Source organism: Microcaecilia unicolor, chromosome 12 (assembly GCF_901765095.1).
Source record: "Microcaecilia unicolor chromosome 12, aMicUni1.1, whole genome shotgun sequence".
In the NCBI taxonomy this organism is placed as follows: Eukaryota; Metazoa; Chordata; class Amphibia; order Gymnophiona; family Siphonopidae; genus Microcaecilia; species Microcaecilia unicolor.
Genome location: NC_044042.1, coordinates 98,301,698 through 98,328,731, shown reverse-complemented (window position 1 = coordinate 98,328,731; position 27,034 = coordinate 98,301,698). Strand labels below are relative to the sequence as shown.

The 27,034-nt window shown below is 48.3% G+C and overlaps 1 protein-coding gene across 1 annotated transcript in view; it reads left to right on the top strand.

Moving 5' to 3' along the window:
* PSME3 (proteasome activator subunit 3) overlaps nucleotides 1–27,034 on the top strand; it is an 85,495-nt gene that overhangs the window by 46,786 nt on the left and 11,675 nt on the right. Inside the window, exons 8-9 of the mRNA XM_030220787.1 lie at nucleotides 22,108–22,175; nucleotides 23,049–23,103. Of these exons, the coding sequence (XP_030076647.1) occupies nucleotides 22,108–22,175; nucleotides 23,049–23,103 (123 nt within the window). The remainder of the gene's footprint in view (nucleotides 1–22,107; nucleotides 22,176–23,048; nucleotides 23,104–27,034) is intronic.

The following is a 27,034-nucleotide window of genomic DNA, read 5'->3' as shown; positions in this document are numbered from 1 at the left end:
TAATCGAACGCGAACGCCCATCTCCATGGGCGTCTATCTCTGAGAACGGGTACATGAAGGGGCGGGACAAACCATATTTTGGAAAAAAATGGGCGGCCATCTTTTTTCCGATAATACGGTTTGTGCCAGCCAAATGCATCGGATTTTCTGCGGATTTGAGCTGGGCGGTATTGGTTTTCAGCAATAATGGAAACCGAAGGCGCCCAGCTCAAAAACGAACAAATCCAAGGCATTGGGTCATGGGAGGGGCCAGGATTCGTAGTGCACTGGTCCCCTTCACATGCCAGGACACCAACCGGGCACACTAGAGGGCACTTGTAACAATTAAAAAAAATGTTAACTACCTCTGAAGTCCATAGCCCCTTGGGTGCTGAGCCCCCCCAAATCCCCCCCAAACCCACTCCCCACAACTCTACACCATTACCATATCACTTATGGCTGAAGGGGGGCACCTAGATGTGGGTAAAGTGGGTTTTGGGGGTGGTTTGGAGGGCTCCCATTTACCACCACAAGTATAACAGGTAGGGAGGGGATGGGCCTGGGTCCACCTGGCTGAAGTCCACTGCACCCACTAACAACTGCTCCAGGGACCTGCATAATGCTGTGATGGAGCTGGGTATGACATTTGAGGCTGGCATACAGGTTGGAAAAAAAAAGTTTTTTAAGTTGTTTTTTTTGGGTGGGAGGGGATTAGTGACCACTGGGATAGTCAGGGGTGGTCATCCCCGATTCCCTCCGGTGGTCATCTGGTAATTTAGGGCACTTTTTTGGGACTTGTTTGTGGGGGAAAAAAAGGGTCCAAAAAAAGTGACCCAAATTCGTGCTAAAAACGCCTTTCTTTTTTCGATTATCGGCCGATAAAACGCTCCAGTCCCGCCTTCACGCCTCCAACACGCCCCCGTCAACTTTGGCCGTTTCCACGACAGACTGCAGTTGAAGACGCCCACAATCGGCTTTCGATTATACCGATTTGGCCGCCTACGGGAGAAAGATGCCCATCTCCCGATTTGGGTCGAAATATGGGCGTCTTTCTCTTTCGAAAATAAGGTGGATTAGCTGTCAAGGCCAGCTGTTGGATCTTTCAGCTATTAGAGATTACAGGAATCCCTCTGATCTGAAATCAGTGGTTCCCCAACCTGTCATAGGGGACACTCGGCCAGTCAGGTTTTCAGGATATCCTGAATGAATATGGTTAGATTTGCATGTGGTGGAGGCAGTTCTTGCAAATCTAACTCATGAATATTCATTCAGGATGTCCTGAAAACCTGACTGGCTGGAGTTCCCTCAGATCTGGTTTGGGAACCAGTGCCCTAAAGAGTGGTACAGTTGCATTAAGTAAGCCTCCGAGAAGGCAGTGTGGGAGTCTGCATGGAGCTATAGAAAGAACAATGGGGATAAATATTTATTACAAAAGAGTAAACAGGTTTCTAAAAACTACCATCTCCAGTCAATAAGAGAATAACCAGGAAAAATACTTTATTAAATACAAATCTTCAAAAGCCCATCAAAATATATAGCACATCACAAGTATATAGATTTTAAAACATTGAAAACATAAAACAGAATGGCAGCCCTCAACACATCAATTCTGAGATACAATGCTTTGCAGTTTTGGAAAAATTAGGGAAGATAATGCCAAAGAACTTTTTTTTTTTTTTTTTTCTGGGAACGTTCTGATGTCCTTTTCCTCTTTTGTGGAGTGTGCTTACTCAAATGTAATGTGTTTTTAAGTTTTGTATAGAAACGCCTATAAATGTAAGAGTTGTTACAGGTGAATGTGGTTTTATTTGATTACTGTTTATGTAGTGTAATGTTTTCTATGCTGAACATTACATAGAGCAGATTGGAGATGTGGTTTATAAATGCAAGTACAATAAATATGTGGGGGACTAATCACAATTATCTGGCCCCAGGTATAGAGCATTCAATGAAGGAGGGTAATAAGATGACAGAAAGTAGAAATTTAGCACTCTGGAATGGATGGGTCACAACCTCCCTCTTTCAGTTATGAATTCTTAGTCCTAGATAACAGTGAAAGAATAGGACAGAAGGCTCAGATATAAGAAAAATAGAAAAGCTTGTTTATTAGAAATATTGGCAACAGTAAGCTTATTGTCTTGTAGCAGTAACAGTCAGTCAGAGACAATACTCTTATGCAGAATTACCCAAAATGATGGTAAAGTACTGAGTTTTAAGTAGCTGTCAAGGTGGAATAAAGATATTTCACCTGAATTATTAGGACACCTAACACCCTAGGCACTATAAAACAAAAGAGAGAAATGCAACCTGACCAATGGAAAAGGCTCCTCCACATTCACAAACTTAGGAACTGAAGTCGGAATTGATGAAGGAAGCAGGCAGCAAAGCTGGGTTGGCAGACGCACTCTTTTGGTCAGCAGCAGGTGGTCCCAGTTGGTCAGCAGGGAAGCTGTCCCAAGCCGGGCAAGAGTATGAAAGCAGGTGATTCCACAGATTAACGAGCCTTCATCATATGGCTGGCTCGGGCCTGCTGACAGCAGCTCTCACGTGAACTGCCAGCTTACTTCATGCTTATAGAAGAGGTTGGTTTGGTGCCATACAGACAAGAATACCAATGTCTGATGTTTTGCAGTGTTGTGTCTTTGGGGGACCAAACAGCCACATAATCCTATTACTTCAAACTGTACGAATTTTACCACTCCAGTTATAATTAAGTGTACTTCTACCCTTATCCTACTCTGTATTGCTCACTAGAAGCTGTAGTCCCATCCCCGGAGACTTAGCAGCCTCATTGGGATTACTTCTTTCTATATGCTACTATATATTCGTCCCAGAGTTGTATTCTCTTTTCCGGAACCTTATCATCTTCCTTGCACCTACTGTTACTCTATTTTCCACTCTGTATATATTCCCGGAGTTGGTACTCTCCTCTCTGGAACCTGTAAGCCACATTGAGCCTACTGCTATGCGGGGGAAATGTGAGATACAAATTTAATAAATAAATACATTTCTTCTGACTATGAAGTCCCCCCAGCTCTGTAAACAGGCCTGATGTGCCTGAGGTCTGCATAGGAACTGGCACTGGCCTAAGCCTATTATAAGAAAGGTTCATAGTGCTATATAGTGCCATATGCCAGGCCTGTTTTATCCCTTACAAATAGACATGGGCAGGGGTGAGTTGATGATGGGATTTATAGTGGAATTAATCAAATAGGATGATTAATCTCCCCACAGTTATTTCTAAAAGGTAAATATTAGGAATCGTGTTCTGTCAACAATTTTTCCAACAGAGAGAGATCAGAAAATTCATACAGTACTGATTTCCATGTAAATGTTTAATTTCTTTAAATGGTAATCTTATATAAAATGTACCATCCTTTATTAATAGTTTCAAAACTAGAAAAGATTTCTGGCTTATGAGTGACATGTGCCACATCAGGAAATATTTATTTATTTATTTGGTTTTCTAGAATTTACAATTTTAACAGCATAACAAAAATAAAATGACCAAATTTAAACATAAATACAATCAGAGGTAAACTTGAAAATAGCAAATTGAAACCTAATAATACGACTACAATGAAACAGTATCAAAAAATATACACATTTAACAGCACTGAAATTCAAATACAAGATATAATATGATGTCGGCATAATATTAAACACCTAATAAGCAGGCATTAGAACATTCAAATAACAGATATATTATGCTATGATAACATAACATAGATATAATGCTAATGCTTTTCTACAATACAGTTTATCGTGTAGCTGAGGGGATAATGGGGACAAGATGGGTGGTACAGAGTTAGTTGGGATAAATAGATGGGTGGCTAAATTCAAGGCAAGCTCTTTGTATAGTTAAACAAGATATAAGGAACTGCTCTGAGTTGCAGTGTGACCAAAGTAAGTGTACGGACAGTCATGCTATGTATTTAAAGGGCTTGGGAGAAGAGCCAGGCTTTCACTTGCTTCCTGAAGTAGAGGTAGTCTTGACTGACGTAGCCCCTAGGGGAGTAAATTTCAGTGTGGGGTGGCTTGCTGGGGGTATCACATCATACAATTTCTTTAGAGAGTACGGATAATGATGCTCCTTGAAAGGACCTTAGAGTTTTCAAAGGTGTGTCAAGGGCTAACTTATTCTTTACTACTACTACTTATCATTTCTATAGCGCTACTAGACGTATGCAGCGCTGTACACTTGAACATGAAGAGACAGTCCCTGCTCGACAGAGCTTACAATCTAATTAGGACAGACAAACAGAACAAACAAGAGATAAGGGAATATTAAAGTTAGGATGATAAAATAAGGGTTCTCAACAAGTGAATACTTGGATTAGGAGTTAGCAGCATCAAAAAGGTGGGCTTTTAGCTTAGATTTGAAGACAGCCAGAGATGGAGCTTGGCGTACCGGCTCGGGAAGTCTGTTCCAGGCATATGGTGCAGCAAGATAAAAGGAACGGAGTCTGGAGTTAGCAGTGGAGGAGAAGGGTGCAGATGAGAGATTTACCCAGTGAACGGAGTTCCCGGGGAGGAATGTAGGGAGAGATGAGAGTGGAGAGGTACTGAGGAGCTGCAGAGTGAATGCACTTATAAGTCAATAAGAGGAGTTTGAACTGTATGCGGAAACGGATAGGAAGCCAATGAAGTGACTTGAGGAGAGTGCTAATATGAGCATAACGACACTGGCGGAATATTAGTTGTGCAGCAGAACTTTGAACAGATTGAAGGGGAGACCTGTGAGAAGCAAGTTGCAATATCTTTAAGTACTCTGCCCCATTTTACTGAGGACCTTAAAAATAACATAGTTTTTAAGTTCTGCCCTGTAAGGTACTGGTGGTAGGTGTAGCTTTTGCAAGAAGGGTGTAATGTGGTCATGTTGGTTGCTTGCAGTCATCTATTAGTTGGGCTGCAGCATTCTGAATTAGTTGGCGCTGATACAAACTCTTTTGGTTTGACCAACATATATGGCATTACAGTAGTCTAATTGTGATGTTATCATGGCATGGACCACCGTGTCAGACTCAGAGAGATTTCATAGCTGCGGGTGATAGAGACAGAATCTCGGGATACTGCTCATCAGTATCCCGAGATTCCTGACCTGTGATTTTAGGGGGAGTTCATACTTCCCAAAAGGTATTTTGAAGTCCGATATTTGTCCACTTGTGCTAGGTACCCAAAGCAGAGTTTGTGGTTGTTTCCCATTCCTGAGTTGCGGTTAGGCAGTCAGTTCACTCAAAGCTGTGGGTAGATTTGGTTCATTGGGTATGAGTAGTTGCACATCATCAACATAGATATAGAATCTTGTGTCATCGACTGAAGCAGCTCGGCTTGAGGTAGTATCTTTTGCCCACAAAATCCTACATTGTAATGTAATATATGGCTTTTTTTATTCTGCCAACTTCCAAACTTAGTTCAAAGTGGATAACAAAAACAAAGAAGAGAAATAAGAGATCATAATAGGAACTTTCTAAATAAATATGTTTTTAAGTTCTTCAGAATAAATTATAGGAACTAAGGGGCCCTTTTACAAAGGTGCATAGGTACCTTCATGCATCCAACGCGTGTCAAACTGACACTGCTGCCCAGCTAGCACATGCTCCAGGCGGTAATTCCATTTTTGGCGCATATCCAAAATGCAGTAGAAAATATTTTCTACCTTGGGGCTCTTACCCAGCGGTAATTGGCAGTTGGTATGTGCTGCATGCTTACCGCCCTGTTAGCGAGTGAGACCTTATCGCTAAGTCAGTGGGTGGTGTTAAGGTCTCAGGGCAAAAATGGATGTGTACTGGTTTCCATTTTGCCACACGTCCATTTTACAGCACATTAAAAAAAAAAAATCCCCTTTTTTCCAGGTGCGCTCAGGAAATGGACCAGCATGTGTCCAAAACATGTGCCTACACGCCACTTTTGGGTGTGCCTTAGTTAAAGGGCCCCTTAAACTTCTCAAATCCTTGATTAAAGTATGCCAAAATTGAACTGCCTGATAAATTGATCTGTCCAAAATTTTCTTAAAAAGCGAATTCCTGAAAAGGATGGTGGGGAGGGGGGGAAGAAAAGAAGGATCTCTCTGGACTTAGAAAATGTGATGTTACAATAAAATGAAAAAAAAAAATAGAAATGCTCAGGGCTGGAACCATACTACTACTACTTAACATTTCTAAAGCGCTACTAGGGTTACGCAGCGCTGTACAATTTAACATGGAAGGACAGTCCCTGCTCAAGGAGCTTACAATCTAAAAGACAGGTGTACAATCTAAAGACAAGCGTACAATCTAAAAGACAAGTGTAGAGTCAATCTGATAGGGCATACTATATTTCTCGAAAGGTTAAGTGCCGAAAGCAGCATTGAAGAGGTGAGTTTTAAGCAGAGATTTGAAGATGGATAGGGAGGAGGCTTGGCGTAGGGGTTGAGGAAGATTGTTCCAGGCATAGGGTGAGGCAAGGCAGAATGAGCGGAGCCTGGAGTTGGCAGTGGTGGAGAAGGGTACTGAAAGGAGGGATTTGTCCTGTGAGCGGAGGTTACGGGCGGGAACATAGGGGGAGGTGAGGGTAGAGAGGTAGTGAGGAGCCGCAGACCGGGTGCATTTGTAGGTAAGGAGGAGAAGCTTGAATTGTATGCGGTATCTGATCGGAAGCCAGTGGAGTGACTTGAGGAGAGGGGTGATATGAGTATATCGGTTCTGGCGGAATATAAGACGTGCGGCAGCGTTCTGAACGGATTGAAGGGGGGATAGATGGCTAAGTGGGAGGCCGGTGAGGATTAAGTTGCAGTAGTCAAGGCGAGAGGTAATGAGAGCGTGGACGAGAGTTCGTGTGGTGTGCTCAGAGAGGAAAGGGCGAATTTTGCTGATGTTGAAGAGGAAGAAGCGACAGGTCTTGGCAGTCTGTTGGATATGCGCAGAGAAGGAGCGGGAGGAGTCGAAGATGACTCCGAGGTTGCGGGCAGATGGGACAGGGAGGATGAGGGTGTTATCAACTGAGATAGAGAGTGGAGGAAGAGGAGAAGTGGGTTTAGGTGGAAAGACGAGGAGCTCGGTTTTGGACATGTTCAGCTTCAGGTGGCGGTTGGACATCCAGGCAGCAATGTCGGATAAGCAGGCCGATACCGTTGGCTTTGTCTCCGCGGTGATGTCTGGTGTGGAGAGATATATCTGGGTGTCATCAGCATAAAGATGATACTGAAAACCATGAGATGAGATCAGTGAGCCTAGGGAAGAGGTGTAGATAGAGAAGAGAAGGGGGTCCAAGGACAGATCCCTGGGGAACTCCAACAGATAGTGGGATGGAAGTGGAGGAAGATCCATGAGAGAGAAGAGGAGAACCAGGAGAGGACAGAGCCTTGGAACCCAAGAGGACAGTGTGGCAAGAAGTAAATCATGATTGACAGTGTCAAACGCAGCGGATAGATCGAGGAGGATGAGGATGGAATAGTGGCCACTGGATTTGGCGAGGAGCAGTTCGTTGCAGACTTTAGAGAGTGCTGTTTCTGTCGAGTGTAGAGGGCGAAAACCGGATTGAAGTGGAACGAGGATGGCATGAGAGGAGAGAATTCTCAATCAAGGCAGCGACTGTGAACGGCGCGCTCAAGTATTTTGGAGAAGGAAGGGTAGGAGAGAGATGGGGCGGTAGTTGGAGGGACAGGTAGGGTCAAGTGATGGTTTTTTTTAGGAGAGGTGTGACTACGGCGTGCTTGAAGGTGTCAGGGACAGTGGCAGTGGAGAGAGAAAGGTTAAGGATGCGACAGATGGAGGGGGTGACAGTATGGGAGATGGTGTTAAGTAGGTTAGTGGGGATGGGATTGGAGGAACAGGTGGTGCATTTCGAGGAGGAAAGAAGGCGGGAAGTTTCATCCTCGGTGATCTCAGGAAAGGAGGAGAAAGAGGCCATGGTTGGTTGTTGGATAGGGCTACAGGCTGAAGAGGAGGTGGTGGCTTGGTAGTGAACTCAAGGTTGATCTTTTGCACCTTGTCGTGGAAGTAGTCAGCCAGTGATTGAGGAGAGAGTGAAGGGGGAGTGGGAGCGGGGGGCATTTTGAGGAGGGAGTTAAGGGTGGTGAAGAGACGACGAGGGTTGGAGCTAAGAGAATTGGTCAATTGGGTGTAATAGTCCTGTTTTGCAAGGAATAGGGAGGAATGGAAGGAGGATAGCATGAATTTGTAGTGAAGGAAGTCTGAATGGGTACGAGATTTCCTCCAGAGGCGTTCAGCGAATCGGGTGCAGGAGCGAAGGTAACGGATGCAAGGGGTCAGCCAAGGCTGGGGATTAGTAAGCTTTGTGGGACGGGAGATGGATGGAGCGAGGGTGTCCAAAGCAGAGGAGAGAGCGGCATTGTAAGAGGAGACCGCTTTGTCTACAGTCTCGGAGGACATGATGGAGGGGAGGAGAGTAGAGATACTAGAGGATAAAGTGGGGAGGGGGGGGTCAATAGCCTGGAGATTCCTGGAGGTGGTGGTTAAAGTTGGACGGGGCAGAGGGGGGGGGGGTGAAGAAGTGTAAATGTGATCAGGTGATGATCAGAGAGAGGGAGAGCAGAAGCGTGGAAATTGGAGGGTGAGCCGGAGGAGGAGAGGACGAGGTCAAGACAATGGCCGTCACGGTGAGTAGGGGTGGTGAAGCACAGCTGGAGGTTGAAGGAGGATGTTAGGGTGAGGAACTTAGAAGCGTTAGGGTCGGATGGGTCATCAGCGTGTATGTTAAAGTCTCCGAGAATGAGGGACGGAGATGAGGGTTCAAGAAAGACGGAAAGCCAAGCATCAAAGTCAGTGAGGAAGGAAGAGAAGGATTTATCAGGGGGGCGGTAGATGTCTGCGACTCTGAGTGGCAGCGGGTAGAATAGCCGGATGGAGTGGGCTTCAAAGGATGAGAAGCAGTGAGTCTGCGGTAGGGGGAGGGGTTGGAAACTACAGGAGGGCGAGAGTAGTAAGCCAGTGCCTCCACCACGGCCAACTGGGCGGGGAGTGTGGGAGAAGAGAGAACCTCCATGGCAGAGGGCCGCGACTGAGGCCAAGTCTTCCGGGGAGATCCAGGTTTCGGTTAGGGCAAGCAGTTGAAGGAAGCGAGAGATGAAGAGATCGTGGGTGAAGGGCAGTTTGTTGCAGACTAAGTGGGCATTCCACAAGGTGCATGAGAAGGGGAGGGAAGAGGGGTGGAGGAGGGGAATAGAGACGAGATTGGAGACATCCCGGAATCGTTCGCGTGGATAGGACGGGGACAGGTGAGGGGGACCTGGATTAGGGTTAGTGTCTCCCGCGGATAGCAGGAGGAGGAGCAAGAGAATGCGGAGGAGGGTGGGGGAGGTTGGGCGGCGAAGGCGACAAAGACAGGGTGAACTTAGGAGGAATGGGGATGGGTTAATGGCAGGAAAGAAGTGTTGAAGGTTAAGAGCTAGGAAGGAGGAGGGGGACAAGAGGGATGGTGAGGTGGTGGGGGATGAGGGTGAATAGGGTATTGCCGTGGCGGGCAGAGCAGGAGTGGTAGACAGTGGGAGTGGGGGGGGGGGGGGAAGAAGATTAGGAAGGGACAGGGCAAGGAAGAGAACGTGGACAGGGGCCATAAGTAGTGACTGAGGTGTAGCAGGTGACTATGTAGTGACTGAGGTGTTAAGCGGTTAACATGTGTTAACAGGCGACTATGTAGTGACTGAGGTGTTAAGCAGATAGATAGAGCTGGAAAGCTGGGTTTTGGACTGGCGAACAGGTAAGTCAATGGCTGAGAGGCTCGCAGGCAGGCAGGTTACTCGATGTATTAACAGGCAGGCAGGTAGCAGCTGGAACAAGCGGTCAGGAGCAAGCTGGTATAGATGGACTGGAACAAGCCGGGACAAGCTGGAACAAGCAGGAACAGATGGACTGTGTCAGGATGAGCAGACGGACAGGCTGGAGCAAGCCGGGGCAGGCAGGAACAGATGGACTGTGACGAGCTGGACCAGAAGACGACAGAACAACAGGATATGCTGAGATGGATGGATTGGAACACGCTGGAACAGACGGACTGACACAAGCTGGGTCATGCAGGAACGGATGGACTGGAACAAGTTGGAACAGTCGAGTTGGAATGGACTGCCTGGAACAAGCTGGGTAGGCTGGGATGGACGGACTGGAACAAGCTGGAACAACAAGTTGGAACATGCTGGGGAGGGCTGGAGCAGATGAATTGGAACAAGTTGGAATAGACGGACTGGAGCAGGCTGGAACACACTGGAGCCGGTGGACTGGAACAAGCAGGGGGTAAGCTGGATCGGCGGACTGGAACAAGCTGGGATTAGGAGGACTGGAGCACACTGGAACACGCTGGAGCAGATGGATTGGAGAGTCTGGATCAGGCGGACTGGATCACACTGGAGTCGATGGACTGGAACAAGCCGGGGGTAAGCTGGATCGGCGGACTGAAACAAGCTGGGATCAGGAGGACTGAAACGAGCTGGAAGACACTGGAGCAGATGGATTGGAGCAAGCAGGGAGAAGCTGGATCAGGCGGACTGGAACATACTGGAGTCGATGGACTGGAACAAGCAGGGGGAAAGCTGGATCTGCGGACTGGAAAGCAGGGGGAAAGCTGGATCTGTGGACCGGAACAAGCTGGGACCAGGAGGACTGGAACAAACTGGAACACGCTGGACCAGGTGGACTGGAACACACTAGAGCAGATGAACTGGGACCAGCAGGGGGGAAGCTGGAGCCGGTGGACTGGAGCAAGCAAGCAGGGAGAAGCTGGGGCAGGTGGACTGGGGCAAGCTGGAGCAGCTGGACAGCCACACTCGGTGCCTCCAGAGCAGCAAGGTGCGTGGAAATCTGCCCCGCCGTGGAAGCACAGCGCCCCACCACGACTGCCCTAGCCCCGAGGACTCGGCATCGCGATGGGGGCAGGCTGCAGGAGGACGGGCAGCGTGGGCGTCGGGCTACCGGGTCCGGGAGCGGTGCGATGGGTCTTCTGAATCGCCGGGTCGGGCCCGCACCACGAGGTTGGGTGCGCACCATGATGCCGCGGGTGAGCTCACTCCAACTCACCCGGGCCACACGGCGCTCCCACCCGACACGGCCCTGGGCAGTTCCTGCCGGGGAGCGCGGCGGCTGACACGGACTCGCCGAACTCGGACCCATCCACGACGTGGCTCCCGGAGTCGGCAAACCCTGGGCAGCAGTGGCAACCGCGTCGATTCACCGCCGCCTTCTGTCCAGATTACCAGCCCACCACAATCTGGGCCATAGGACATACAGGACCCTCAACTCAGTACTGTTGCCGTTGGAGGTTGTAGGATGCAGCCCCGAGTCACCCCTGATGTCCTCCCGTCACTGGCCTCTCCAATTGCTCCTCAAGCTGCTCTTTTGTCCTCCTCGCTCTGTCCCCCTGATCTCTCGCACCAACTGGAATATCAGACAATAATCGTTTCTGGAATACAGGCGATGCTCACCGGCGACTGGTGTCCAGTGGTGCAGGGGTGATCGTGGTCAGGTGATCAGATCGGGGATTTTGAGTGCAGTCGGCCGACCCGGAGGTTGGGTCGGGATGCAACGTGGTCTTGGGTTGTTCGCGCGCGGATGGTCCCACCGAGCTCTCCCCTGTATTCCCGCACCGGTCAGGTGGTCGAGCGCCGTATTCTGCTTCGCAGCCTCATTCGCTTCGGTCTCCCGTTAGAGCGGGTCAGGCCGTGACCGGTCTCGGGTTGGACCGTTGGGTACGACGGAGCTCGGAGTTAGGAGCTCACTCCGTCCGGCCCTCTTCGTCTCTGTCCCCCGTCGGGTCTCAGTCGTGTGGATGGAGCCGATCACTGGAGTGTCGCGTGGACTGGGCCGGTTACTGGAGTATCCTCCTGTGTTCCCTCGTGGAAAGAGGTTCTCTTGCCTCTCTCTGCTCTGAGGATCGCTGTTTGGTTTTTGCTGGGTTTCGTCTGTAGTTAAATGAGCCCAGATCCCTAAATGCCGTCGAAGTTAAGACTTCGACACGCTTCTTGGTCCGATGCCGTTATCGGAGGGTCGGAGCTCCTCCAGATAGGTCTTACCTCTGCGCCATCTTAGGGAACCATCAAAGAGATTAAACATAATACAGGCAAGTTTAAAAAAAAAAGGATTGGGGGGGGGGGGGGGGCTGTATAGGCAACCAGTGCAGCCATATCAAAAAGGGAAGAGTGGTTGCGTGAGACTTCTTTAATTGTAAAATCAATTTTGCAGCAGTATTCTGAAGAATCTGAAGTTTTGGAAGTAATTTAACTGTGAGAGAACAATATAGACTGTTGCAATAATCTAGATGACAGAACAAAAGCTTGAAGCAAAACCGAAAAGTGTTTGACTAAACAAATGATGAATGGTGTGAAGTTGACAAAGTTTAAGAAAAACTAATATTAACAACATTTAATTTAATTTATTTTTGACATTTATATCCCACATTATCCTAAACAAATTGGGGTTCAGTGTGGCTAACAACATTTGCAGAACATACAATACAATTAGTATTAGCATATGTAGTAATACTACAATACACAAACTTCACTAGTATTGAATAACAAGAACGGGGTTCCAAGCATGTCCGAGAGCTGTGAATTACGAGTGTGACTAAGGGATTTACTAAATAAAAATACTAACAGCAGCTTATGCAATAAGAGGTAATCGGTAACATGATTGACCTGGGGTTCAAAAGACAATGAGGTATCTAGAATAAAACCCAAAACCTTTGAGGTTTTCTCCACCTGCAGTGACAAACCATCAGGCAACAATAATTTCTCGGTAAGAGTGCATAAAATAATTTCTCCGAGGACAAGCAGGCTGCTTGTTCTCACTGATGGGTGACGTCCACGGCAGCCCCTCCAATCGGAATCTTCACTAGCAAAGTCCTTTGCTAGCCCTCGCGCGCATGCGCGGCCGTCTTCCCGCCCGAAACCGGCTCGAGCCGGCCAGTCTTCTTTCGTCCGCACTCGGTACGGTTGTGTTTCCGCCGTGTCGAGCCCCGGAAAGTCGACCTCGCGCGTCCTTTTTCGACGTGTTTTTTCTTCGGAAAATCTTCAAAAACTGTTTGGGAAGTGCTCCGGAAGCCCTCTCGGGTTTCGTTTGCCCCTTCCCGTATTTTTCAGATTTTGCCCCGGTAAGTTTTCTTTCGTCATCGGGGTAGGCCTCTTTTCGGCCTCGGTCGAGATTTTTCTCCCTTAAAGTTTTGGTGCTCACTTTCGTCATTTCGGATTTTGATTTCGCCGGCGTGATTTTTCCGCCCATGACATCGAAGCCTTCCAGCGGCTTCAAGAAGTGCACCCAGTGCGCCCGGGTAATCTCGCTCACTGATAGGCACTCGTCGTGTCTTCAGTGTCTGGGGGCCGAGCACCGTCCTCAGAACTGTAGTCTGTGTTCCCTGTTACAAAGGCGGACTCAGTTAGCGAGATTGGCCCAGTGGAACGTTTTGTTCTCGGGCTCTTCGTCGGCATCGGCACCGGGGGCATCGAGTGCATCGACGTCGTCAGCGTCCAGACCTTCTTCCTCGGCTGCTAGTGTATCGGGTGCATCGAGGCATCGAGTCTCTGCATCGGCGCTGAGGCATCGGGCGACTGCATCGACGTCGGTGGTACCGGGACCTCGTCTGCTGATGTCGTCGGACGGTGGTGCATCGTCTGGAGTGCAGGTGAGGGCTGTCCATTCCCCTGCTGGTGGCGGTGAGCCTTCGGGTGGGTCTCCTCCTACCCTGAGGGCTCCTGTGGTACAGCCCCCCCGAGATCGACCTCCTTCGGCCTCGGCCCCGAGGAAGCGACGGCTGGATTCTACGTCCTCCTCGTCGGTGCCGGGGAGCTCCGGTGACATGCTTCGGAAGAAGTCGAAGAAGCATCGACACCGGTCTCCTCCCCGCGTCGGCACCGAGAGCTCTGGGTCGCCGAGGGAGTCGGCACCCAGCAGGCATCGGCACCGAGTGGACCGCTCACCCTCTGTTCAGGAGGTGTCGATGCGCTCCACTCTGGACAGCCCGGAACAGCCTCCACGCCCGGAACAGGTTCTGACGTCGACGCCTGCATCGACCTCTCTGCCTTTCTCTGCAGCCGCTCTGAACGAGAGCCTCCGGGCCGTTCTCCCAGAGATCCTGGGAGAGCTGTTGCGCCCTACCCCTCCGGTACCGGCGGTGTTTGCGCCTCCGGTACCGTCGAGCGCGGCGCCGGCTGGCCCATCGCCCGGGGTGAGGTCCCCGACGTCGGTACCGCGTGCGGTGCCGACTGCGGCCACCTCCCAGGAGGGCTCCCCGACTACGTCGGCGGAGGGAGCTTTGCCGATGCGGGCGAGGGAGTCTACCTCTCGACGCCCCCATCGTGGACGTGGCTCCACGGAGTCGAGTCGGGCACGGTTGCAGACACAGGTCCGTGAACTTGTGTCTGACACCGAGGGTGAGGCCTCGTGGGAAGAGGAAGAAGACCCCAGATATTTCTCTGACGAGGAGTCTGAGGGTCTTCCTTCCGATCCCACTCCCTCTCCTGAAAGACAGCTTTCTCCTCCTGAGAGTCTGTCTTTCGCTTCCTTTGTCCGGGAGATGTCTACGGCCATCCCCTTCCCGGTGGTTGTGGAGGACGAGCCCAGGGCTGAAATGTTTGAGCTCCTGGACTATCCTTCTCCACCTAAGGAAGCGTCCACTGTTCTCTTGCACCATGTCCTAAAAAAGACATTGCTTGCGAACTGGACCAAGCCACTAAGTAATCCCCACATTCCCAAGAAGATCGAGTCCCAGTACCGGATCCATGGGGACCCAGAGCTGATGCGCACCCAGTTGCCTCATGACTCTGGAGTTGTGGATCTGGCCCTAAAGAAGGCTAAGAGTTCTAGGGAGCATGCTTCGGCGCCCCCGGGCAAAGACTCTAGAACCTTAGACTCCTTTGGGAGGAAGGCCTACCATTCTTCTATGCTCGTGGCCAAAATCCAGTCTTACCAGCTCTACACGAGCATACACATGCGGAACAATGTGCGGCAGTTGGCGGGCTTGGTTGATGCGCTCCCCCCTGAGCAAGCCAAGCCTTTTCAGGAGGTGGTCAGGCAGCTGAAGGCGTGCAGAAAATTCCTGGCCAGAGGGGTGTATGACACCTTTGATGTTGCGTCCAGGGCCGCTGCTCAAGGTGTGGTGATGCGCAGGCTTTCATGGCTGCGTGCCTCCGACCTGGAGAATAGACTCCAGCAGCGGATTGCGGACTCGCCTTGCCGTGCGGACAATATTTTTGGAGAGAAGGTCGAGCAGGTGGTAGAGCATCTCCACCAGCGGGATACCGCATTCGACAAGTTCTCCCGCCGGCAGCCTTCAGCATCTACCTCCACAGGTAGAAGATTTTTCGGGGGAAGGAAGACTGGTCCCTACTCTTCTGGCAAGCGTAGGTACAATCCTCCTTCTCGACAGCCTGTGGCCCAGGCTAAGCCCCAGCGCGCTCGCTCTCGTCAGCAGCGTGCGACTCAGCAAGGCCCCTCGGCTCCCCAGCATAAGCAAGGGACGGGCTTTTGACTGGCTCCAGCAGAGCATAGCCGACATCCAAGTGTCAGTGCCGGGCGACCTGCCGGTCGGGGGGAGGTTGAAAGTTTTTCACCAAAGGTGGCCTCTCATAACCTCCGATCAGTGGGTTCTCCAAATAGTCCGGCAAGGATACACCCTCAATTTGGCCTCAAAACCTCCAAATTGTCCACCGGGAGCTCAGTCTTACAGCTTCCAGCACAAGCAGGTACTTGCAGAGGAACTCTCCGCCCTTCTCAGCGCCAATGCGGTCGAGCCCGTGCCATCCGGGCAAGAAGGGCTGGGATTCTATTCCAGGTACTTCCTTGTGGAAAAGAAAACAGGGGGGATGCGTCCCATCCTAGACCTAAGGGCCCTGAACAAATATCTGGTGAAAGAAAAGTTCAGGATGCTTTCCCTGGGCACCCCACTTCCCATGATTCAGGAAAACGATTGGCTATGCTCTCTGGACTTGAAGGATGCCTACACACACATCCCGATACTGCCAGCTCACAGACAGTATCTGCGATTTCAGCTGGGCACACGTCACTTCCAGTACTGTGTGCTACCCTTTGGGCTCGCCTCTGCGCCCAGGGTGTTCACAAAGTGCTTGGCTGTAGTAGCAGCGGCACTTCGCAGGCTGGGGGTGCACGTGTTCCCATATCTCGACGATTGGCTGGTGAAGAACACATCCGAGGCAGGAGCCCTGCAGTCCATGCAGATGACTATGCGCCTCCTGGAGCTACTGGGGTTTGTGATAAATTATCCAAAGTCCCATCTTCTCCCAGTGCAGAGACTTGAATTCATAGGAGCTCTGCTGGATTCTCGGACGGCTCGCGCCTATCTCCCAGAGACGAGAGCCAACAACTTGTTGTCCCTCGTCTCGCGGGTGCGAGCGTCCCAGCAGATCACAGCTCGGCAGATGTTGAGATTGCTAGGCCACATGGCCTCCACAGTCCACGTGACTCCCATGGCCCGCCTTCACATGAGATCTGCTGAATGGACCCTAGCTTCCCAGTGGTTCCAGGCTGCTGGGGATCTAGAAGACGTAATCCACCTGTCCACGAGTTTTCTCGAATCCCTGTATTGGTGGACGATTTGGTCCAATCTGACTCTGGAACGTCCCTTCCAAATTCCTCAGCCTCAAAAAGTGCTGACCACGGATGCGTCTCTCCTGGGATGGGGAGCTTATGTCGATGGGCTTCACACCCAAGGAAGCTGGTCCCTCCAGGAACGCGATCTACAGATCAATCTCCTGGAGTTGCAAGCGATCTGGAACGCTCTGAAGGCTTTCAGAGATCGGCTGTCCCATCAAATTATCCAAATTCAGACAGACAACCAGGTTGCCATGTACTACGTCAACAAGAAGGGGGGCACCGGATCTCGCCCCCTGTGTCAGGAAGCCGTCAGCATGTGGCTCTGGGCTCGCCGTCACGGCATGGTGCTCCAAGCCACATATCTGGCAGGCGTAAACAACAGTCTGGCCGACAGGTTGAGCAGGATTATGCAACCTCACGAGTGGTCGCTCAATTCCCGAGTGGTGCGCCAGATCTTCCAAGCGTGGGGCACCCCCTTGGTGGATCTCTTCGCATCTCGAGCAAACCACAAAGTCCCTCAGTTCTGTTCCAGGCTTCAGGCCCACGGCAGACTGGCATCGGATGCTTTCCTCCTGCATTGGGGGGAGGGCCTGCTGTATGCTTATCCTCCCATTCCCCTGGTGGGGAAGACTTTGTTGAAACTCAAGCAAGACCGAGGCACCATGATTCTGATTGCTCCTTTTTGGCCGCGTCAGATCTGGTTTCCTCTTCTTCTGGAGTTATCCTCCGAAGAACCGTGGAGATTGGAGTGTTTTCCGACCCTCATCACGCAGGACGAAGGGGCTCTTCTGCATCCCAGCCTCCGGTCCCTGGCTCTCACGGCCTGGATGTTGAGAGCGTAGACTTTGCCTCTTTGGGTCTGTCAGAGGGTGTCTCCCGTGTCTTGCTTGCTTCCAGGAAAGATTCCACTAAGAGGAGTTACTTCTTTCTATGGAGGAGGTTTGCCATCTGGTGTGACAGCAAGGCCCTAGATTCTCGCTCTTGTCCTACACAGACCCTGCTTGAATACCTTCTGCACTTGTCTGAGTCTGGCCTCAAGACCAACTCTGTAAGGGTTCACCTTAGTGCAATCAGTGCATACCATTACCATGTGGAAGGTAAGCCGATCTCGGGACAGCCTTTAGTTGTTCGCTTCATGAGAGGGTTTGCTTTTGTCAAAGCCCCCTGTCAAGCCTCCTACAGTGTCATGGGATCTCAATGTCGTTCTCACCCAGCTGATGAAACCTCCTTTCGAGCCACTGAACTCCTGCCATCTGAAGTACTTGACCTGGAAGGTCATTTTCTTGGTGGCAGTTACTTCAGCTCGTAGAGTCAGTGAGCTTCAGGCCCTGGTAGCCCAGGCCCCTTACACCAAATTTCATCATAACAGAGTAGTCCTCCGCACTCACCCTAAGTTCTTGCCAAAGGTCGTGTCGGAGTTCCATCTGAACCAGTCAATTGTCTTGCCAACATTCTTTCCCCGTCCTCATTTCTGCCCTGCTGAACGTCAGCTGCACACATTGGACTGCAAGAGAGCATTGGCCTTCTATCTGGAGCGGACGCAGCCCAACAGACAGTCCGCCCAATTGTTTGTTTCTTTTGATCCCAATAGGAGGGGAGTGGCTGTGGGGAAACGCACCATATCCAATTGGCTAGCAGATTGCATTTCCTTCACTTACGCCCAGGCGGGGCTGGCTCTTGAGGGTCATGTCACGGCTCATAATGTTAGAGCCATGGCTGCGTCGGTAGCCCACTTGAAGTCAGCCTCCATTGAAGAAATTTGCAAAGCTGCGACGTGGTCATCTGTCCACACATTCACATCTCATTACTGCCTGCAGCAGGATACCCGACGCGACAGTCGGTTCGGGCAGTCAGTTCTTCAGAACCTGTTTGGGCTTTAGGATCCAACTCCACCCCCCGAGGGCCCTGTTTGTTCTGTTCCAGGCTGCACTCTCAGTTAGTTGGTAAATTTTTTTAGGTCAATCTCAGTTATGTCCTCGCCGTTGCGAGGCCCAATTGACCATGGTTGTTGTTTTGAGTGAGCCTGGGGGCTAGGGATACCCCATCAGTGAGAACAAGCAGCCTGCTTGTCCTCGGAGAAAGCGAATGCTACATACCTGTAGAAGGTATTCTCCGAGGACAGCAGGCTGATTGTTCTCACAAACCCGCCCGCCTCCCCTTTGGAGTTGTGTCTTCCCTTGTCTTTGTCTTGCTACATATGAGACTGGCCGGCTCGAGCCGGTTTCGGGCGGGAAGACGGCCGCGCATGCGCGGTGCGCGCGGGCGCGCGAGGGCTAGCAAAGGACTTTGCTAGTGAAGATTCCGATTGGAGGGGCTGCCGTGGACGTCACCCATCAGTGAGAACAATCAGCCTGCTGTCCTCGGAGAATACCTTCTACAGGTATGTAGCATTCGCTTTAACCATAAAAGTTTTGTTTTATCCTAAAACCATATGTTGAACTATAATGCTCAATCATTGAGATACATGTTAAAACTTTTAGCAGAAGTAACTGGTCGTCAACAACAGATATTAAAAGCAATATGTCATCTACATATGAATAAAACTTCACACCCAGAGAAGAAAAACCCAATTCAAAAGAAGATGTGTACATTAAATGGTATAGGTGAGAGGGGGGTACCCTACAAGGGTGGGGGGGGGGGGGGGGGGGGCATCTGTCACAGTGTGTCATTCAGTTTGACAGTATAATACCTATGAAATAAAAGTTCATAAAATCAGGAAAATATTGTACCAGATATACCCACTTAAGTAGGAGAATGTTGAAATATATACTGTACCATAGGTCACTGTAACATCAAATTGTAATAACACCAGTTTACATCTGAAGAAAGGGGATGGGATTTGATATACCTCCTTTTCTGTGGTTACAATAAAACAGTTTACGTATTATATTCAGGTGCTTATTTTGTACCTGGGGCAATGGAGGGTTAAGTGACTTGCCCATAAAGATAATCGTGAATCTGTAACAAGTGAAAGTCTGTAACAAGTGAAAGTAAAGCAATCTCAGTACTGTGATACGCTCTAAAGCCAACTTCTGCCACATTTTCCTGATGAGTTCTAAGAACTAGCAATAGAACTATCTTCAGGCTTAGAGATTTTTGACAGCTCTTTTAAAATATTTAACATTCAAAATTTCAGAAGAAAGTATGAGGAAATTTTAGGAGTCTGAGGTTCGGTGCATTCAAAGAATTTTCCAGCCGTTCCTGTTTAAGCTGGCTGGGTAGACTGTTTCTAATTCCAGAGGAACCAAGAGATTGCAATAGAAACTTTGAGCTTCAAGACAATGACACACTGAACATGTAGTTTTATTATCCATTTCTTCCAATTTAGCAATGGCCTCTTGAGTATACTGGCACTGCTTCTTCAAAGTACCCCTCTTCATTGATTCAGTCCTAGTGACTATCATCCAAATATCATTCAGTAAAACTTCCTGTGATTCTAAAGCTGATGCAAGAAGATCTTCCTCAGATTCAGGAAGAAAATTCACCAGAACATACCAAGTAAAATCAAATTCAAACATATCACCACTGTGGAAAGCAGCCTGTGGAGTACCCCAAGGATCACCATTATCACCAATACCCTTCAACATGATGATGATCCCATTGGCAAAGTCCTTATCCAGACGAGGCCTTAACCCATTCATCTGTGCAAATGATGTCACAATCTACCTTCCCTTCAGACATGACCTGACTGAAATAACCAATGAAATAAACGATGACCTGAACATCAGGAACTCCTGGGCAAACTCATTCCAACTGAAACTGAACACTGAAAAAACTCACTGCCTTATCCTCTCATCTCAACATAACAACTTCAAACCCGCAACCTTACACACCCCAGGACACACACTCCCTATTTCAGATAGCCTAAAAATACTCGCAGTAACTATCAACCGCAACCTCACTCTCGAGAGCCAAGTAAAAAACGTAATAAAGAAAATGTTTTACTCAATGTGGAAACTCAAACAAATAAAACTTTTCTTCCTGAGGGATACCTTTCGTAAACTAATACAATCAGTGGTCCTAAGCCATGCAGATTACTGCAACGGAATCTATGCGGGATGCAAAGAACAACTTACAAAAAAACTCCAGACCGCCCAAAATACAGCAGCCAGACTGATATATGGTAAAACGATTCGAAAGCGCCAAACCCCTTTGAGAAAAGCTGCACTGGCTCCCAATCAAAGAACGGATCATCTTCAAAATCGGCACTTTATTCCACAAAATCATTCACGGCAAAGTCCCAGGATACATGACGGACCTCATTGATCTACCAACTAGAAACAGACTCAGATCAGCACGATCATACCTAAACCTACATTACCCAAACTGTAAAGGGCTAAAATACAAAACAACTCATGCATGGAATGGACTCCCATTTGTAGTGAAAACAATACACGACCACCTAAACTTCAGGAAATCATTGAAAACCCACCTCTTCAAAAAAGCTTATCCCACCGATCCAACATAAATCCCCACACCCAGCAACACAACATAATCAAAGATTGTACTGGACAATTTACTTCCTCTTCCCCTCGACCCCATGTCGCCTGATATACTTCTACCTCATGTGACCACAACACAATCTTGTATTTGTTATCAACCGTAATGGCAAACGCCTTTACTATACTTTGTAAGCCACATTGAGCCTGCAAATAGGTGGGAAAATGTGGGGTATAAATGTAACAAATAAAAAGTTTTGGTTATTTAACCCCAGGGCCGCTTCCTGACTAGAATATCTCCTGAACAAATGCTCCAGCCAAACCACAAACAGTCACTCCCAAAGGTGTGAAAGGAGTGCAAGCCAAAGAGGTGGTAGGAGCTGGAGGGGAAGTCTTTCTGGCAATGCTGATGGATGTACCATTATTAGATGCATCTAGAGTATCCTTAGAAGTAGAGGCCAGCTTGGTCAAAACATGCATATTCATAGGGCCAGCCCTTCAAAGAGGTACTTGAAATTGCCATCCCCTTGGGTTGGCTTTCCTCTTACCCATGATAAAGAAGAAAATATTTGACTCAGCTTAGTTGAGCTCTAGGATAGACCAGTCCAGGAACTAAAAATCTTCCCAGTTGCTCCAGGGAGCTTCCAAAAGGGCCAGTGTACTCCTTCAGGCATAATCGGTGGTTGCATGCTGCACAGCACCCTTGCTCTTATCAGTGTTAAACCATTCTGGTGATGTCACTCCAGGGTTGTCTTGGTCTGCCTTCTCCAACATGGGTTGCCTGCATAAGGCAATCCCAGCATCCTCCCCTCCAAGTAGCTGATTCCACCAAATACCTCTCTCCTACAAACATTGGAGCTTTTCATGGATCCACAAAAAGCAAGAGCCTGTTTGTTTTCCAGTGCCATTACAATGCATGGTATATAAATTATTTCAAGAATTACTCAAAATATCTTGTGAATTCTAACAAATTATTTCATAGAAGCAAAAGTGATGGTTTCTAAATTTGCCTAAAGTTTCCAGTTTTTACATATTCTTTCTTGAAAGGAAATGGAAGCTTTCCTGTACTTTGATAGACCCTATCTCTTGGGTTAGTCTAGGTGCTTGTTAATAATAATTTTAAAGAAAATGTATTTGTTTTATTTTTGCTTCTGTAGGAAGAGACGGTGGCAGAACTTCGGACCGTTGAAAGCGAGGCTGCTTCATATCTGGATCAGATATCCAGGTGTGTGTGTGTGTGTATACAGAATGTAGCTGTTAACCTGGCTGTGGCATTACCTCCCAGCCAAAGTCCCAATCTGGGAAATTTGTAATGAAGCTAAGACAGTTTTGTTAATATTTTTTTTGGCCTGTTTTCAAATAGATGCAGAAATTCGTATTACACTTGTCCGTCAAAATTAACTTTTTTTTTTTTTTTTTTGCTGCTTCATCCCAGCATGTTTCTCCTGCTCCTAGCTCAGTCAGAACCAGCCTCTGTTAGGCTACTAGGGGATCTTCCCCTTTTTCTAAGCCACCCCAGCCATAGTAGCAATCATCTTCAGCTAGGGATCACAGATTGCAGCTCTGTTTTGAAGTTAGGTAACAGAGACCCTGCATATGACCATTAGTTAGGATTTCTCACTTTCACAGCATACCCAGCCATCTTGGAGAGCAGAAGACCTGAGCCAGGAATTAAATTCAGACCCTCCATACAGTAGTGTGCATCACTTGCCACTAGCCCACAACAGAACAGTTTTAAAGACTGTGATACTCTGACTAGTGAAGTACCTGTCATTCAAGTGAAAATTGAATTCCCCTGTTTCTGGGGCAGAAAGTCTAGTTGCCAGTTTGGTTACTGATAGTCCAGAGGTGATGATAAAATGAGTCGTATCAAGGTAGAGTGACTATGGTGTTAACTGGAAAGTTAGTGGGAGAGCGGGCCATAATTGAGTAAGTCCCAGGAAATCTTGTGATTCCTAGTTTACTGCTTATCATTTAGAATTACTTTCCTTTGCACATTGCTTGAAATTAAGGAGCATATTTTATTTAGCTTAAAACTTTGCTTTCTAAACGATTATTAACCACACATTTAATAGCTAAGTGTTCTCTCTTGTTCCAGGTATTATATCACCAGGGCTAAATTGGTATCCAAAATAGCCAAGTATCCTCATGTGGTAAGTAAAGACAATCCATTCAAAGAAAGGGTTTATAGGCCAAATCCAGCCCGTGGGTGCCTTTTCTGCGGCCCACAGGAGTCCCATAGGCCACCTGTATCCTCCTGCCCCTCTCTTCCCATCTTTGTTCCTTGTGGTCAGCTATTGACAGGAATAGGCAATTTTGACTTTAAAAAAAAAACCACCATGAGCCCAGCTTCCAGGTTTCCCACTGTCCTATATGTAGTAATGATGGTGAACATTGAAGGTGGGCCAGTGATGATTTTAAGATAATGTAAATCTGCTGTCCTTGAATAGCTGATCAGGGAGATGGAGAGGTGGCTGAGTGGGAGGTCTGTAGGGGGTGCAAAAGGAGGTACATGCAACAGATGGAACTGACGAGGGACTGGATACTTGGGGGAGGACTCTTGGCTGGGATAAGTTGGTGATTGACACCCTGGGGTAGGCTCTCATCTATGATGGATGCAGCAATACTGGTTCAGGGGTGGGCTTAGAAGGGCAAGGGTGGGTAGTTTTTGGTAATGCATGCCTCTGCTATTTGAGGTGGACACCCCTCACTCCTTCCCCAGTCCTGGTTAACTTGATCCTGAAGGTAGTTTTCTTAACCTTTGCTTAAAGTGTGTGTGTGAGAGAGGGGGAGCTTTTTACAAATCTTATTATTAGACCAGGGTTGTCAAGTTCCTGCTGCAAAAGGGTCTGTGCTTTTCTGCTAAGTACAGACATATAAATCAGATCCAGCATGTTATTTAATGCCTGTAAAGTGAAACTCTTTGTGCTCCTCAGAGGCTGGGAGCTGGACACCCTTGAACTGCAATGTACATATGGCTGGTGACACATGATGGTACATTAAAAGGTTTTAACATGTGCTCCTGCCTGATGTCCACAGCATCATAGAAGCGTGTTGCAGTGCAGTTTTACCACATTGATTGATTTCTGTTGTCACAGAATTGAATAAGGATTTAGATTTAATTACTCAATTTTTACCATATCTGAGCTTTGAGGAGTTACAGCCAGGCACACAAGTTATTTTCTGTCCAAGTGGGCTTAAAATCAAAATTGTACAAATATCTGATATACTTCATGAGCCAGTTAGATCCCAGTGTGCTTGGATTTATTTGATTTAGCTCACCCCTTTTTAGGAGTAGTGCAAGATGCTTTAAATTTAGGTACTGTAGGCATTTCCCTATTCCTGGAGTAGTTGCTGTCCCTAGATATTCAGGAGACTTATTGGGCAGCTGGCCACTTTAGGAAGGTTTCAGTCAGACCTTTCTCCACTCTCTCCTCTTCCTCCCCCCCCCCCCCCCCCCCCCCCCCAGTATGATGTTTAGGCCAAAACATTTGCTCACCTCTGACTTAAGGAATCCTAATGTTTGGTTTTCTTTTTCTCTGCTATGTGGTTGGAATATGATTGTGTAGTGATATCAAATTAAGACCTTCCATTAACTAGCTTCCCACTAGTCTAGAACCTGTGAAATAGTTGTGGCCATCAACCAGCAGGTGGAGATAAGAGAACTGAATACTGAGCTGAGATATCTCTCTTTTGGCATCCAGTCCAGCTCCTCAGTATTTTCTATCTATCAGGTGGATGGACACACTTTTCAGCCTCCAGTTCTGAGTGCTTTGCTACTGGTACAGTTGGTCATCTGCTCCTCAGTTGAGCTTTGCGGATGGCTTGAGAGTACAGACTTATCTGGAGATCTTCGGATCCCTGTCTCAGGTGCCCTGCGAATTTACCTCTTCCCTTCCTTTACCTCTCCCATGTTTCCTATGGAGCTCTCCTTTTCCAGCACAACAACCTGAGCCTTCTCATCTGTGGTCAGACATGTGGATACATTGAGCTTTTTTTTTTTTTGTTACATTTGTACCCCGCGCTTTCCCACTCATGGCAGGCTCAATGCGGCTTACATGGGGCAGTGGAGGGTTAAGTGACTTGCCCAGAGTCACAAGGAGCTGCCTGTGCCTGAAGTGGGAATTGAACTCAGTTCCTCAGTTCCCCAGGACCAAAGTCCACCACCCTAACCACTAGGCCACTCCTCAGCTGGCATTGGTAAGTCCGACTAAAGTTTGACTCAGAATTGCTTGGAGGGCTGCAAGTTTTTCGATAATAGTGGGATATAAGAATACATAAGTTCTGTGTGGTGCAGGGAAGGGATCCAGACTCACCACTTGGGATATGCTGTACTGTGCTTGTGACAGGGTAAGTAGTGACTCCTGTGGAGGCAGTTAAACGGTATTCCCTCTGGCCAGCGTCAAGGCAGCGTAGTGCGTCAAGCTGGGAATCTCATGGGACATGGAGGAAATGGTCAGTAGCAGCACATCTTTGGAATTGGTGCAGCATCCAAATATTGCTCTTACAGCAGGCCTGTTTATTGAAGGTGCTTCAGTTCCTCGCCCCGCTGCCTCTCGTTTAGACCTCCAGGCGTAGGCAGATAAGGCTATCTCTGCTTCTCCCTCATCTGATGTGGTTCTTGGTCTATTCAGAGGAGCTATTGTTAAAGGAGCCTAGTGAGAGATCCCTCCTGAGGAGAGGGGTGATTGAAAGTACTGAGGTTGTTTTGTAAAGAGGAGCACAGTACTCTTATTTCTGAGGCACTGGCAGTGCTTTCCATGAGGAGCCTTCTGCTTTGGCATCAGGAGTTCCATCTTTGTCGATCATGAGAAGGTTAGAGGTCCTTTTAAAATCTTCCTGATGCATCCAGACATTCAGGATCTGATTATAGCAGAACGGGGTCTCGCCAGACACTGGGCTGAGAGTGCAGTGGTAAGAGCCATGGCTTGCCTCTACCCATTTTTTGGAGGAGAAAGATAAATTGCAGCTTCCCAGTGTGAACTCACTGGTTATGATGGTGATTAAGAAGACCACCTTGCCGGTGGAAGGGGGCATTGCCCTAAAAGACCTACAGGCTCACTGAAACAGTCCTTTGAAGCTAACTCTTTGGGCCTTAAGTGACAGTGTGCAGCTGTTTGTGGCACACTTGAAGTGTCATCAGCAGTTGGCAACACAAGACAGACACCATAATGCCCAGCTGGAAGTGGGATTGGCCTACTTGGCAGATGTTATGTCCCACAGTATATGTTTGGTTGTCACGGCATGTCAGCAACTCAGGTTGCAGCACTGAGCAGTGGATGCAGTGTCAAAGTCAGTTCAACTGCCCTTTTGCGGCAATTGGCTGTTTGGAGAAGATTTCAATAACTTGGTTAAAGAACTGGGGAAACTAAACCAAAGCGGTTGCTGGAGGATACACCAAAAGCCTCAGGTCATCCGTCTTCAGGGGGCTGTTGATTTCAATTTTGAGATAGCAGATGGTACCGGCCTCATCAATATAGTCAGATGTCTCATTTTTAGGTACACCAGTTTTTTGTGTGGACAGGAAGGCCTTTTCTCAGTCAGCTAGAGCACCCAGGGTCTCCAGAGCTTCACAATGATGCAAGGCTGGTCCACTCTTCTCGTTCTCCAGTGGGAGGACATCGTCAGGATTTTCGGAAGGAGTGGGCCAAAATCACATCAGACCAATGGATTCTGGATATTCTTACAGAAGGTTACAAGCTGGAGTTCTCATGACTGTTTGCTCCTCTCTTTGCAGTCTCTTTGTTGAAAGAGAATCAAGGTGGTCAAGGTTTAGGCTACCATAGATTCCTTGCTGGTGCTTGGGGCCATTGCTATAGTTTCCCAGGCTGAACAGGGACACAACAGATACTCTTGTCCTATTTACAGAAGTAAAGTATGGCCATACTAGGACAGACCACAGGTTCATCAAGCCCAGCATCCTGTTCCAACAGTGACCATTCCAAGTCACAAGTACCTGGCAAGATCCCAAAACAGTACAATACATTTTATGCTGCTTATTCTGGAAATAAGCAGTGGATTTTCCCTATCTATTTTAATAATAGTCTATGGACTTTTTCTTTAGGAAGCCAGCCAAACCTTTTT